The sequence below is a fragment of the Podarcis melisellensis genome, assembly GCF_964234715.1.
Source record: "Podarcis melisellensis genome assembly, chromosome: 1".
Classification (NCBI taxonomy): Eukaryota; Metazoa; Chordata; class Lepidosauria; order Squamata; family Lacertidae; genus Podarcis; species Podarcis melisellensis.
In genome coordinates this window covers 116,640,050-116,653,792 of record NC_138528.1, presented here as the reverse complement: position 1 = coordinate 116,653,792, position 13,743 = coordinate 116,640,050, and the positions used below count along the sequence as shown (strand labels likewise).

Here is a 13,743-nt window from a genome sequence, read left to right as displayed (position 1 = left end):
CTATTTATCCACGTTTAAGGGTGGCTCTGTGGTCTAAACCACAGAGCCTAGGGCTTGCCGATCAGAAGGTCGGTGGTTCGAATCCCCACGATGGGGTGAGCTCCCGTTGCTCGGTCCCTGTTCCTGCCAACCTAGCAGTTTGAAAGCATGTCAAAGTGCAAGTAGATAAATAGGTACCGCTCCGGCAGGAAGGTAAACGGTGTTTCCGAGCGCTGCTCTGGTTCACCTGAAGCGGCTTAGTCATGCTGGCCACATGACCCGGAAGCTGTATGCCGGCTCCCTCGGCCAATAAAGTGAGATGAGCACCGCAACCCCAGAGTCGTCTGTGACTGGACCTAACGGTCAGGGGTCCCTTTACCTTTACCTTTAATAGCCAAGCAGTGAAATACTCGTGTGTGCTCATTACACATGATGGCATGTCTTTTGTTATACAGACGTGATAGCCATTTGAAAGAAAATATACAGCCCTTTGAAATATATAGCCATTTGAAAGAAAATATGCTTTAAAATGGTCAACAGTGTTATTTAGCATATTTAACCACAATTCAGGAAGGCCCAGTTCAGTCAATTTCAGTGTCACTTTGGTCTATATCAGGGACGTCCAACAGGTCGATCGTGGTCTACTGGTAGATTCCTTGGAGGTTTTGGTAGATCGCGGTTGATCGCTGGGTACCTTTCCTTAGCGTTGGTAAAATAGAATCCAGCCCTGCCCCCTCGCACTGCTCTCCATTGATTCACGACCTGCTGAAGATGGAGTTTACTCAGTGATGCTATTTGTTCCACCAGCGCTCTGTTGGAGAGTGTCTGTTCCCTTAGGCTTGAATTTTCAAAAATTGGGACTTTCTTCCTCCCGAAAAAAGCTCAACAACTTTGCCCTGAACCCCCCAAAAATGGGGCTTCCCTTCCTAAAAAAAGCTCAACAGTAGATCACTGCCAGTTTTTAATTCTGTGAGTAGATCGCAGTCTCTTGGGAGTTGGCCACCTCTGGTCTATATGAATCATGAGCCCCAGGGACCTCTCTTGGAAAGCAATCCAAGGATCAGCCATCTATCTCTCTTATTAACAATGTATAATTGTTAATATATAAATGTATAAATTGCTTCAGCCCTGTATACCCGAAGGAGTGCCTCCACCCCCATCATCCAGCCCGGAAACTGAGGTCCAGGTCCAAGGGCCTTCTGATGTCTCCATTTGAGAGAGGTTAGGTTACAAGGAACCAGGCAGAGGGCCTTCTCAGGAGTCACACCAGCCCTGTGGAATGCCCTACCAGCTGATGTCAAGCAGATATACAGCTGTGTGCTTTTTAAAAGACATCTGAAGCCTGTGCTCTTCAGGGAAGTTTTTAGTGTTTGATGTATTGTGTTTTTACTATTTTGGGTTGGGAGCTTCTCAGATTGGCTGGGGTAACCCAGTCTTATGGGTGACATAATAGTAATAGTAATAATAATAATAATAATAATAATAATAGTTGTTGTTGTTGTTGCTGTTGCTGCTGTTGTTGTTGTTGTTATGCCCCATAGTGTCAGTTCCTCCCAATAAAGGAATAGGATTTATTTTATTTTATTACTTTTTTAAAAAATAAAAACCCTGCCATTCTTGACCCCAGGGTGGGTTACAAGCCTATAAAAACAACAAAAGCAATACATATCACAAGAGGAGCAGATGAAACTAATACTCATAAAGCCAACAAAAGCTGTGGATGGCTCCGTAAAATCGCAACACTTAAAAGCCTGGGGAAATAAATACTGAGTTGGTGCTGTGTGGATAGCAGTTCTGCTGAACTTCCAAAGGGAGGTTATTCCATATTTGGAATGTCACCTCTGAAAGAGCCAATTCTCATATCAACGCAGAATGTGTTGCACCAGCCCCAGATGTGAGATGTCAAAGAAGGCCTCTCCAATCAGTGGCGTAGCGTGGGGGGTGCAGGGGGGGCCGGCTGCACCGGGCGCAACATCTGGGGGTTAGGGTTAGGGGGCGCAAATCCACGGGTTAGGAGGCACAAATTACTTGCCTTGCCCCGGGTGCTGACAACCCACGCTACGCCACTGTCTCCAATACAGTGGTACCTCGGGTTACATACACTTCAGGTTACATACGCTTCAGGTTACAGACTCCGCTAACCCAGAAATAGTACCTCAGGTTAAGAACTTTGCTTCAGGATGAGAACAGAAATCGTGCTCCGGCAGCAGAAGGCCCCATTGGCTAACGTGGTGCTTCAGGTGAAGAACAGTTTCAGGTTAAGAACGGACCTCCGGAAAGAATTAAGTACTTAACCCGAGGTACCACTGTACTCGACAAGCAGACAGGACCCTACCCGGAGAGGCACTCCATCAGGTATCTGATGTCATGCAAAGCTTTATACAGCAAGCTCTGAATTGGCTCCAGAAGCATATCAGGAATGAGCGCAAACCCCGTACGTTTAACATTTATTTCAGTAAAGCAAGTTTGCACTGTAACTCTCCCTTAAGATCAACAGATCTGTTAGTTGCGATTACCTCACTGATTTCAGTGGAAGTTAAGGACAACCAACTTGCTTTGGATTGATGCTCCCGAATTATAATTATCTCCCATAAGAGCAAACGGAAGAAGAAACCTACGGGGGGAAAGCAAGAATTCTCTGGTAGGCAGTAGGTTAATAACAAACATAAACAAAGCTTATGTCAGAAACATATGAGACTCTTTTCAGCTGAGTTCTCCTGCAAAGAGAGCAGCGGAGGGAAGAGGCGGCTAATTTTTATGAGTCAGAGCCTCTGTGAGGACCATTAAAAAAAAATACAGAGCAAGAAGTGAAAGGTGGCCAGCCCAGAATAATGGCTGTAAATTCACAAGACGAAGAGAAGACCCTCCTGCTAGGAGGTAAGCAATGTGGCAAGAAGGCTGAGGTGGAAAGTTTGCTCATCTCTACTGATTGTGAGATAAAGTAATCTGAAGGAAGCCTTTAAACCTAATGCTTTGTTCTGCTCTTATGCCAGAGGGTTGCTTAAACAAGGCTCTGAACATCTTAAAAATTAGTTTCTCTGCTGAGACAGCTTAAAAGCAGGAGGTTCCTTTGGAGATCTCCTGATTTATGGATGATAGATTACTCTGCCAGTAACAGGGTTTTTTTTTTACCAGAATAAGAATGCTCTTGCTCTGAATGTGGAGGTAAGTTTATGACAAGTGGCAAAGTAACTTCATTAATCCAAGTGATAAAGAGAGGAAAATATAAGGGAAACAGCTTGTTTCTGCACAAGGTTCAAGTTCAGTTGTTATTGTTTATTGTTTATTGTTGTTAGTCGCCCTGAGCCCAGCTTCAGCTGGGGAGGGTGGGATATAAATAAAAATTATTATTGTTATTATTATTATTATTATTATTATTATTATTATTATTATTATTATTCAGGGCAGGGTCTCTACTGTTATTCATGGCCAAAGGCTCCTCCCGCCCCTCACTGACACATTTCGGTCAAGGTGGGAAAATATGGTAAATAACAAAGTACCAATTGTTTCTACATGCAAGGATAGATAGAAGGTTTTCTCTACTAAGTTATGGATATAGAATGGTTTCTCAATGGTGTTCCCAGCTGTTGAATGCTGTAGCACTGTGAACTAGCTTTCGGAAGTCAGATGTGAGGCAGATTCTGGGCGGCTTCCAACAAAATATTAAAAATACAATAAAACATCAGACGTTAAAAACTTCCCTAAGCAGGGCTGCCTTCAGATGTCTTGTTAAAAGTCAGATAGTTGTTTATTTCCTTGAAGTTTTCATTTCAAAATGTACCATGTGCAATTTCCTTCTGAAACGCTCCATTTGTCAACAAGGTGTGTATTTGCTGCGTTGCAAATATTTGATGCGGCAGTGAGAATGCTAACTTTAATAATTATTTGCATTTGGGCAAATCAGTGCTGCTCTCCTCTCCTTAGCCAACATCAGCTGTGCTTTGGAAAAAAACGCCCGTGAACTGAACAAAGGTTCAACACTGACCGCTTCCCACAGGTGTATGAAACACAGGATTGCAATACAATCTCTGAAGGGAACCTCTGGTGAATGAAGCTAGAGGACATCACCACAGCAGTAGTTTGGTTTCACCTAGAGCAAATCACTTCATACCCATAATAGGATATTGTGGGTTTTTAACAATTCCAAGTGTTACAGCCTGTGTTATTACTACTCAGAGTAGATGCATTGAGATTAATGGACATGACCAACTTAGGTCTGTTAATTTCAGTGGACATTACTTACTTGGAGACAACCTCATGTGTTTTCTTGAAGATTCATAATGAAGTTTGACTCATTCAGAATCAGTTGGGTAACTGTGCAGTCAGCAAATTCAATACATAGAAGCATCCAACTTCAGTTTTTAGCTTGTTTTTAGTTGTGACCTATGTTTAGGTTAGTCAACCTTGCGAAAAAAATTTTTAAAAGATTCATTGCAGTGCAAAAGTCGTCTTCTTCTTTGGCGATCACTCGAAGCTGAGTAAGATTGTCTTCTACAAACACTGTTTTAACAGTGAGTCTGTAAGTGACTGTGGAAACCAATTCTGGATCCACACGTCCTTCCACAGTCAGGACATAGGTTTATGGGCAGGAGATGATCACGGTGAGGGTTTGCCAAGTATGCCTTCCTCTTAGCACATTTCTCCATTGCATCCTGAGTTTGAGTGTCTTCAGAGCCCATGACACCTTTGGTTAAGGCTGTTCTCCAATTGGTGCACTCGCAGGCAAGCGTTTCCCAATTGTTGGTGTTTATACTACATTTTTTTAGATTTGCCTTGAGAGAGTCTTTAAACCTCCTTTGTTGACCACCGGCATTACGCTTTCCATTTTTAAGTTCGGAATAGAGCAGCCGCATTGGAATACGATAATCAGGCATCCGTACAATGTCACCAGTCCAATGAAGTATATACATATTATCTCTAGATTACTTTAGATTGGATGCTCAGGGTATATTCCAGCAAACGTTGCAAGCGGTAATTGGGAATTTGGTTATGCAGAGGTGCAATCAGGATTTTCTGGGCCCAGTACACTGTATGTAGATCGGGACCTCTGACCCACTTGCAAAAGACAACACAAATTTGTATAAAAATTGTATTTCCTTTGTGTCATATGCATCTTTTGCACTTGGAGGGCCCCAAAATAAATCAGAGGCCACACATGCAATAAAATGTCTGGCAGACAGAATGCAAAGAGGTGAAGCTGTTCCCATACAATGGAACCTCAGAAGTCGAACGTAATACATTTCAGAAGGACGTTCGACTTCCAAAACATTCAAATTCTGAGGGGCAGTTTCCGATTGGCTGACAGCTAGGCTTTTTGCAGATCGGAAGCTGCGTCGGATGTTCGGGTTCCAAGGAATGTTCAAAAACCGAAACATTTACTTCTGGGTTTTCGACATTCGGGAGCTGAAATGTTTGGGAATGGAGCTGTTCAAAAAACGAGGTTCCACTGTAATTGTATTTTCATGCTAGAAAAAGCTTAACTTGTTGAATTCTTCATGAGTACTTGGTATTTGGCTTCTGTCTAAGTCTTTTTGCGAAGTTTTCACATTTTGCATTTGCCATTGTGAAGGGGGTGGGATTCTTTAACATCCACCCACACTTACTGTTTATTATTTGCTGATATTTAATTTTATTGTGTACTCTTACATTCTAATGGATTATTGAATATTGCTTTATTTGATATATTTTAGAGTTTTTTTATTATTGTATTTTATTTTTTGAATGGGATCAGATTGTTAATAAAGGGTGTGATCTTTGTTGTCTCTTTAGCTTGCAATCCACCTTGTGTGTAGTAATATACAAAGGCGGTACACCAATTAAAAGTGAAATGAAATGAAACCTTCTGCCAATGCAGGAAATCCACTACTGTAACATCCCAATAGGTGGGGTTATTTGTTCCCAGGGCATAGTCTGAAGGTGCATGAGGCTTCCACCTGGCTGAAACTTACCGTATTTTTTGCTCTATAAGACTCACTTTTTCCCTCCTAAAAGTTAAGGGGAAATGTGTGTGCGTCTTATGAAGCGAATGCAGGCTATGCAGCTATCACAGAAGCCAGAACAGCAAGAGGGATTGCTGCTTTCACTGCACTTGAGATTCAGAATATTTTTTTTCTTGTTTTCCTCCTCCAAAAACTAGGTGTGCCTTGTGATCTGGTGCGTCTTATAGAGCGAAAAATACAGTAAGTTGGTCCAGGTCTGCTCAGTGTCCAGGTGAGAATCAGCCTGGGAACCACATATGCCTTGGGTTCCACAATAGAAGAAAAATGGAATATAAATGTAAGAAAACTGTAAAAGCTACTGCTAAAAAAACCAACAACTCTGGAGAGTTTGAGCTTTTAGGGAAAGCACTGCATATGAATTTCCTGGCAGTATTCCAAATTCTCTTTGCTGAGTGACCTGAGAAAATTAACCACTTCTTTGCTCTCCTTCTCTCCAGGTTGCCTTTGTCGCCCTTTCCCTGTGGGGTAAAGAAGAAGAAAATGGGTGGAGATGCCTCTTCAGGGAAGACCGCCAAGAAGCTAAACCCATCACCTTCTAACTACTGCTGTCTCTAGGGAGACAGGTCAGTAGCTTTGCCTTGCTGCTGTCCTCTTATCCCCCCCAGGCTGAGGCCACGACAACATGGGCTTCTAGATAACTTTCTCTTCTCTGTGGCCAAGTTGGAAACCCTCAACCTGCGGCTGCCGTTTACTTGTGGAGTATCCTAGACCAGAGAACAAGGAGTTAAGGTTGCTCCCAGTCCTCTCTTGCATTTGCATCACAACCTTATATGCGTGTCTACTTGGAAGTAAGCCCTACTGAGTTGCACTGTCAAGTAAAGTATGCAGACGATTGCAAGCTCAGACTGTAATGCCGTACACACTTATGGTAACTGGGACTTCCTTTGCGGTAGACATGCATAGGACTGCACTGTTACTTGTCTGGGCTCTTGATTATTATTTTTTAATTCCTGCTGTGTCTCTTTTCCTGCTTTTGTGTAATATTGAGCAAATATTTGGCCTTGATGTACCTGTGTATCTCCCAAAGACGGAAAACAAATTTGTGAAATAAAGGTATAGCATTGTGATCTTCTAAGGCCTTTTTTTTAAAAAGCAATTAATTTTGACCCTATTTAAGAGGAGTGGAATGCACTTATTTTCCAAGACTAACTGAACAGGCAGCAAATGATTGCCACCCTGAGGTATTCTGTCTCATTTGATTTGGTCCAAAGCCCAGACACCCACTTCACCCACACACACACACACACACACACCCAATACACACCAATTCATCCTATTTTACAAGGCTATCCTATACATCTATGTACTAAGTCCCACTGACCTCAGTGGGTTTTATTTCTGAATAGGCAGGTATAGAATTGCACTGTAAGACTGCAAATTTATCCATACTTCCTTGGGAGTAAATCCCACTGAAACTGGTGCACTCACTTTGGAGGAAACAGATCATACCCTGCAATTCTATAATATAGCAGACCCTCCAAGTGTCCCTATTTTCCAAGGACAGTCCTGGATTTACAGAAAGCTGCCCCGGTTTCTGATTGTCCCACTTTTTCATCGTCCCCATTTTCATCAGAGAATTGGTGGAGTGAATTGGTGGAGTGTATGGAGTTATGTGAAGGGACACGGGTGGCGCTGTGGTCTAAACCACAGAGCCTAGGGCTTGCTGATTAGAAGGTTGGCAGTTCGAATCCCCGCGACGGGGTGAGCTCCCGTTGCTCTGTCCCAGCTCCTGCCAACCTAGCAGTTCGAAAGCACATCAAAGTGCAAGTAGATAAATAGGTACCGCTCTGGCGGGAAGGTAAACAGTGTTTCCATGCGCTGCACTGGTTTCCCCAGAAGCGGCTTAGTCATGCTGGCCACATGACCTGGAAAAACTGTCTGCGAACAAACACCAGCTCCCTCAGCCAGTAAATAAGATGAGCACCTCAACCCCAGAGTCGTCCGTGACTGGACCTAACGGTCAGGGGCCCCTTTACCTTTATGGAGTTATGTGACCCCCAAACCAAGGAGATCAGTAGCTATACAACCTTTAGAAGACACCTGAAGGCAACCTTGTACAGTGGTACAGCAGGTTTAAGAACTTAATTCATTCCGGAGGTCCGTTCTTAAGCTGAAACTGTTCTTAACCTGAAGCACCACTTTAGCTAATGGGGCCTCCTGCTGCCGCCGCGCCGCCAGAACACAATTTCTGTTCTCATCCTGAAGCAAAGTTCTTAACCCGAGGTAATATTTCTGGGTTAGTGGAGTATGTAACCTGAAGCGTATGTAACCTGAGGTACCACTGCATAGGGAAGTTTTTATATGTCGGATGGGTGGGGTACAATTATAATTGAACAGGATGTCCCTATTTTCACCAGAGAAATGTTGGAGGGTATGATATAGGGCGTATAACTTTTCAAATACTAATCCTGTGTTGTCTGGTTGCCGGGATTGTGAATAAAAGGTCTTTTTGCGCAGGAGGGCAGGCAGCATCGGCCTCTCCTTTTCCTCTTCCCACGTCTGCCGGCATCTCCGGAGTATCGATTCCGATTAAGCAGTTACAAGTCACCAGGCAAGGATGGGCAAGGCTGCCCCCGCTATGCGGTGGGTGCCTGCATTCGTCGTCAGGGAGGCGGAGGCCCGACGGGGAGGCTGGGTGGAGAGGGAGGGGGCTTCCCCTTCTCCCCGGGACTCCATATGGAGCCGTGGGAGAGGGGCTCGGCCCTTTAATCCCTTCAAAGGCACCGATGCGTTTGGAGGCCCTGCAAAACTCTTTGGGAGTCTTTGGAGAGGCCACGGGTTGTGTTTGTACGGGGAGGCCAGATAAAGATCTCTCTGTGCGGGGCGTTTAAAAAAAAAAAAGGTTTCAGTGGCAACGCGAAGACAATGGCATCCAAGCCGCTGCTGGGCGGGATCGGGTTACCTGTGGGGAAGTGGGAGAAAGGCCAGCTCGAGGGGGAGGCGCAGGGCCACGCGGACCCCCCACCACCGACCCACCCCTCCTTCCCTGGGAAGCCCGCCTTGGCACGTGGCCAAGCATCAGATGGATCTCCCCAGTCAAGGGATCTCGCTTGGGATCTCCCGAGGCCGGATAGACCCAACAGCTCTCAAGCTGACGCCCAGGAAATTGCATACGACGGCCAAACTTTTGAAGCCCCCCCTCCCCCCGAAAAAAGCATTGGTGATTTTAAACTACTTCTCTCTCTTTGTGCGCCCGATCAGAAGTGTCAGGTTTTTAAGCGGTCCAGGATCGAGTAGAGAAAAGGCAGCCCAAAATCATCACCAGGTTGCTTGTTCTGGGCTTCGTTTGCAGAGAGAGGCTGGAAAAGGCTTTGGAGCGTCACTTCTTTCCTTGGCAAATAGAAAGACAAGCGCGCTCAGGTTCTGAGAAAGTGTTTGGAAGAAGGGGCTCCGGAGGATTTGGCTGGGAATGGTTCGCAAGCTTATGCGCTCCTGTTTGCAGCCTGAACGTACCACCTAGGAAGCAGTGGCGTAGCGTGGGGGGTGCAGGGGGGGCCGGCCGCACCCGGCGCAACATCTGGGGGTTAGGGGGCGCAAATCCACGGGTTAGGGGGCACAAATTACTTGCCTTGCCCCGGGTGCTGACAACCCACGCTACGCCACTGCTAGGAAGCGCAAGACCCAGTGCTTCCAATGCAACTTTCAAATTGCGTTGCGTTTCACGTCGACTCCCCCGCCGCTGACGCAAGTGCCCCCCCCCGGGGGTGTCCCAGGAGATGATAAAGGAGCTGTAATTGAACGTGTTTCAGCTGAGGGTAGTACTATAAGAAACAGGTCTGTTAAAGTTTGGTCGGATTTCCTAGTCCTAAGAGCTGTTCAGAACTCAACTTATATTTTGGAGTTCTTGCCAGAAAGCACATCACCTGCATAGAAAATCCCTGCATATCACCTGCATAGAAAATAGCACATCACCTGCATAGAAAATAGGAATTTCTTCCCCCAAAGGTATTCATTAAACCAAATTCATACCAGTGGGGGGAGGAAGGAAAAAAACCCAACACTTTTGGTCTTGCACTCCCAGTTTTTAACAAGGGGAGAAATCATGCTGTTTGCAGCATAACAAAGCGTTGGCGAAGCCCCGATTCCAGAAGAGCAAAGGAACGGGCGCAAAATGATATATTTGCTGATTGTTCCTGTTCTCGCTTGCATTCTCCAGAAAATCAGGCCCCCCAAAGTGTAAGAACTTTTCCTTTCGGGCTGTGACTTGCCAACGCGCTCAAAAGTTATTTACAAATAAGTGAACTTTTAAGTCATTTGGTGACAATACAACTATTGGCAAACGATATACAGTAGTCGAACAGGGAAACCCGGGGTTGATGTAACTGAAGATTACGAAGAACTATTGTCCCTTTTAGGGCTCTGCTACAAATCCTTAATCTTAATATACTTTTTTTCTTTTCTTTTTTGAGGGATGGGAAGCTGGGGGTTGGGCGGGGTTGAGATGCAATGTCTTGCACGTCGAGTGAGAGGGGTCTCCAGGCGGTAAAGGACCCTTTGATCAAGAAAATCCAATTATTTGTGTATATACATTTCCCACATAGTGATTACTTCATTAATTGTCCCGCCTTTATCTCCTCCCTTCCCATCCCCCCTAATAATCAGCTCTTTTATCCAGACCAACAAACACACCATAGGAGCTTTGTGGATTCAAAGGATTTGCTTTCGCTTCTGAAAGAGCCGCTATTCTTTGATGATTGGGTAGCGGCAAACTTCAAAGCCATAAATCTTCCTTCTGACTGGCTGGCGGCCCAGCAAAGTCCTTATCAAATTCTTGGAGGTGATCCTGGCTCAGGCAGACAGTCCGCGGAGATCGCGCTGAGCCGGGGCTGCCTGCCTAGTGGAGGGGGTTGCAAAAGGCGAGGAAATCTGAAAGTGGGTGGGTGGGAGAAGGAAGGAAACTGGGCAGCTTTCCGGCTTCCCCCTGGCGACTCCATGCCGCCGCGTCGCCCCCCTGGCCTCGCCTGGCCCCGGACGCGGTAGCCATGGCCGCCGTGGCCGTCCTTCGGAACGACTCTCTGCAAGCGTTTCTCCAGGTCAGTCGCCCCGTCGAGCCGGGAGGTGGAGGGGAGGAGAAAGGGGTGCGTAAAAAGAAAGACCAGAAAAACTGGGCGCATCTTTTTGCACATCCAGGCGCAAGGAGGCAGAGAGGAGGGAGGGAGGGAATGCCTTTGATGGGGACCCCCCAAAGTTGAAGGATCGCTGTGCGCCCCTTCTGGGGAAGTGAGCTGTAAGGTGCTACTAACCAAACCCGTTTGGGTTTATGATGCTGATGTAGTAGAAATGTTGAGAGGCTTCTGGGTTGGCGAAGAAACTTCTTGGCTTGGGAATACGCGCCTAGCGCTCACTCGAGGGACTGGCTGCCCTGGAATCGGCAGAGAAAAACTTTTTGTCTCTCCGGTTACAGCCAAGCCTCGCAAGGAGGGCGAAGCTGGAGGGGACGGGGGAAGGGCGAGGTCTGCTTCCTCACTGCGGGAAGCTGCTTCCCCGGGGTGGCACCGGTTTCAAAGGCAGTGGGGTCGCAGCGTTTGGCGGGGGGCTGATGGAGGCAGACTCCAGCCCGCCCCCTCTCTGAAGTTTCCTGGGAAACTTCCCCTCCCACGTGCTGGGCAAGCGATGCCGCTGCTGAACTTTGGGGGAGAGGCCGCTGGGGAGCCAGAAGGCGGCCAGTGCCCGCTTGTTGGTGGGCGGGGAGGCAGCTGGGCGACGGGCGACTAACGACGTGTCTCCCGCAGGACCGCACTCCGAGCGCCTCCCCCGACGTGGCCAAGCACTCGCCGCTGGCTTTACTGGCCGCCACCTGTAGCCGCATCGGGCAGCCCGGCGCATCGGGCCCGCCGTCGGACTTCCTGCAGGTGTCCTACGAGGCCAGCTTGGGCTCTCCGTCCAGGATCTTCCACCCGTGGAGCAGCGACATGCCGGCGCACTCGCCGGGCGGCCTGCCGCCGCCGCCCAGCCTGGGCCTCACCCCGCAGCCGGCCTTTGGCAGCGCCCACGAGCTGCCGCTGACGCCGCCGGCCGACCCGTCGTACCCGTACGAGTTCTCGCCCGTCAAGATGCTGCCGCCGCCGCCGCCGCCCTCCATGGGCGCGCTGTCGTCCAGCTGCGCTCCGCCGCCCGCCGCCTATGTGCCCTACGCCGCCCAAGCGGCCCTGCCGCCGGGCTACTCCAACCTGCTGGCCCCGCCGCCGCCGGCGCCCCAGCTCTCTCCGGCCCCCGACGACATCCCTTGGTGGAGCATCCAGCAGGCGGCGCCCGGCGCGGGCGGCTGCGCGCACCGCTTCGCGGGAAACCTGCAGCGCGGCCTGGTCTTGGCGCCGTCGGAGCTGGCGCAGTACCAGACGCAGCTAGCCGCGCTGCTGCACCCCAAGGCGCCCCTGGCGGCCACGGCCAGGAGGTGCCGGCGCTGCCGCTGCCCCAACTGCCAGGCGGCGGCGGCTGGAGGAGGCGGAGGCCCCGACGGGGCGGCCTCCTCCGAGCCGGGCAAGAAGAAGCAGCACGTGTGCCACATCCCCGGCTGCGGGAAGGTGTACGGCAAGACGTCGCACCTCAAGGCGCACCTGCGCTGGCACACGGGCGAGCGGCCCTTCGTCTGCAACTGGCTCTTCTGCGGCAAGAGCTTCACGCGCTCCGACGAGCTGCAGAGGCACCTGCGGACTCACACCGGCGAGAAGCGCTTCGGCTGCGCCGAGTGCGGCAAGCGCTTCATGCGCAGCGACCACTTGGCCAAGCACGTCAAGACGCACCAGAACAAGCGCCTCAAGGCCGCCGCCGCGCCGGGACACGGACACGCGTGTGCCACCGTCAAAAGGGAGGAGCCCAGGGACATGTGACAACCTGAGCCGCCTGAGCGGCCCTCCCACGCCCGCTCCCTGGGCCACCAGGCGCCTTGGCCTGCGCCTGGGGTTCCCTCTCCAGATCCACCTTGCAGATCGTAGAGGCCTGGGAGAGTCTGGGGAACTCCACTTTTGCAGAGGTTTCTGGGAGGAGGACTTGAACCCAGGACCCATCCTTGAAAGTCTGGGCGGCCTGGGAAAGGTGGGGGGGGGGACATAAACACCTCCTTTGAACATAGCTGCCTGTATTCCGTCAGCTTGGAGTTGGTGCATCATCCCATATCGGAATCGAGGCCAATGTGACGCTGCTGCCTACGGGATCCCAGGGCTCTTGGGACTAGATGCAGATCCTTGCCTTGGGAGCAGAAGTGGTCAGGTGAATCCTGGCTCTCATCTTAACAAGATTTGGAACTGTGTGCTCTGGGGGTCGGAGATGTCCGTTTACGTCAACCCGCCCTGTGGATTTATTTGATTTCTACCTTTTCGTTCCTGGTACTCCCAGATCCAGTCACCTGTGAGGATCCCCCCAAAGGATCAGGACTTACAGTGCCAACTGTTTGCAACAGTTCCTCGGACTAGAGGGCAGAACCTCAGATACACACACACCCAAAATACCATTTTGGAAACATCTGATCAAAGTGGGCTGGATTACGGTTTTAAATAAAAGCAACTGCAGCATTTGCCTGTCTATGGAGGGCCTGGCTCCTTTCATTATTATAATTTTATGCCTTTCTTCGGGGGAAAGGCCGACCTTTTGTGTACAGCTTATTTAATAGCTTTGTTTGAATTTAAAAAATGTTTTTCCCCTCCCCCTCCTTGTTCTTGGCTCCATATGGGGGCTATAGCATGAGATGTGTCTGTAAAGCAACCTGCAACTGCAGCGTGATAATAAATACATTAACTCTGGGGTCATATGGAGAAGACCCAATTGA

The 13,743-nt window shown here is 48.8% G+C and overlaps 2 protein-coding genes across 2 annotated transcripts in view; both read left to right on the top strand.

Moving 5' to 3' along the window:
* Positions 1-7,045, top strand: part of MYO3B (myosin IIIB) — a 288,566-nt gene extending 281,521 nt beyond the window's left edge. The window contains exon 37 of the mRNA XM_081899516.1: positions 6,416-7,045. The gene's annotated coding sequence lies outside the window, so the exon portion shown is untranslated. The remainder of the gene's footprint in view (positions 1-6,415) is intronic.
* A 2,932-nt stretch (positions 7,046-9,977) lies between these two features.
* On the top strand, positions 9,978-13,743 carry SP5 (Sp5 transcription factor). The gene is made up of 2 exons (XM_081896180.1): positions 9,978-11,011; positions 11,711-13,743. Exons 1-2 carry the CDS (start codon positions 10,961-10,963, stop codon positions 12,806-12,808), a joined length of 1,149 nt encoding a protein of 382 aa, XP_081752306.1. The 5' UTR covers positions 9,978-10,960; the 3' UTR covers positions 12,809-13,743.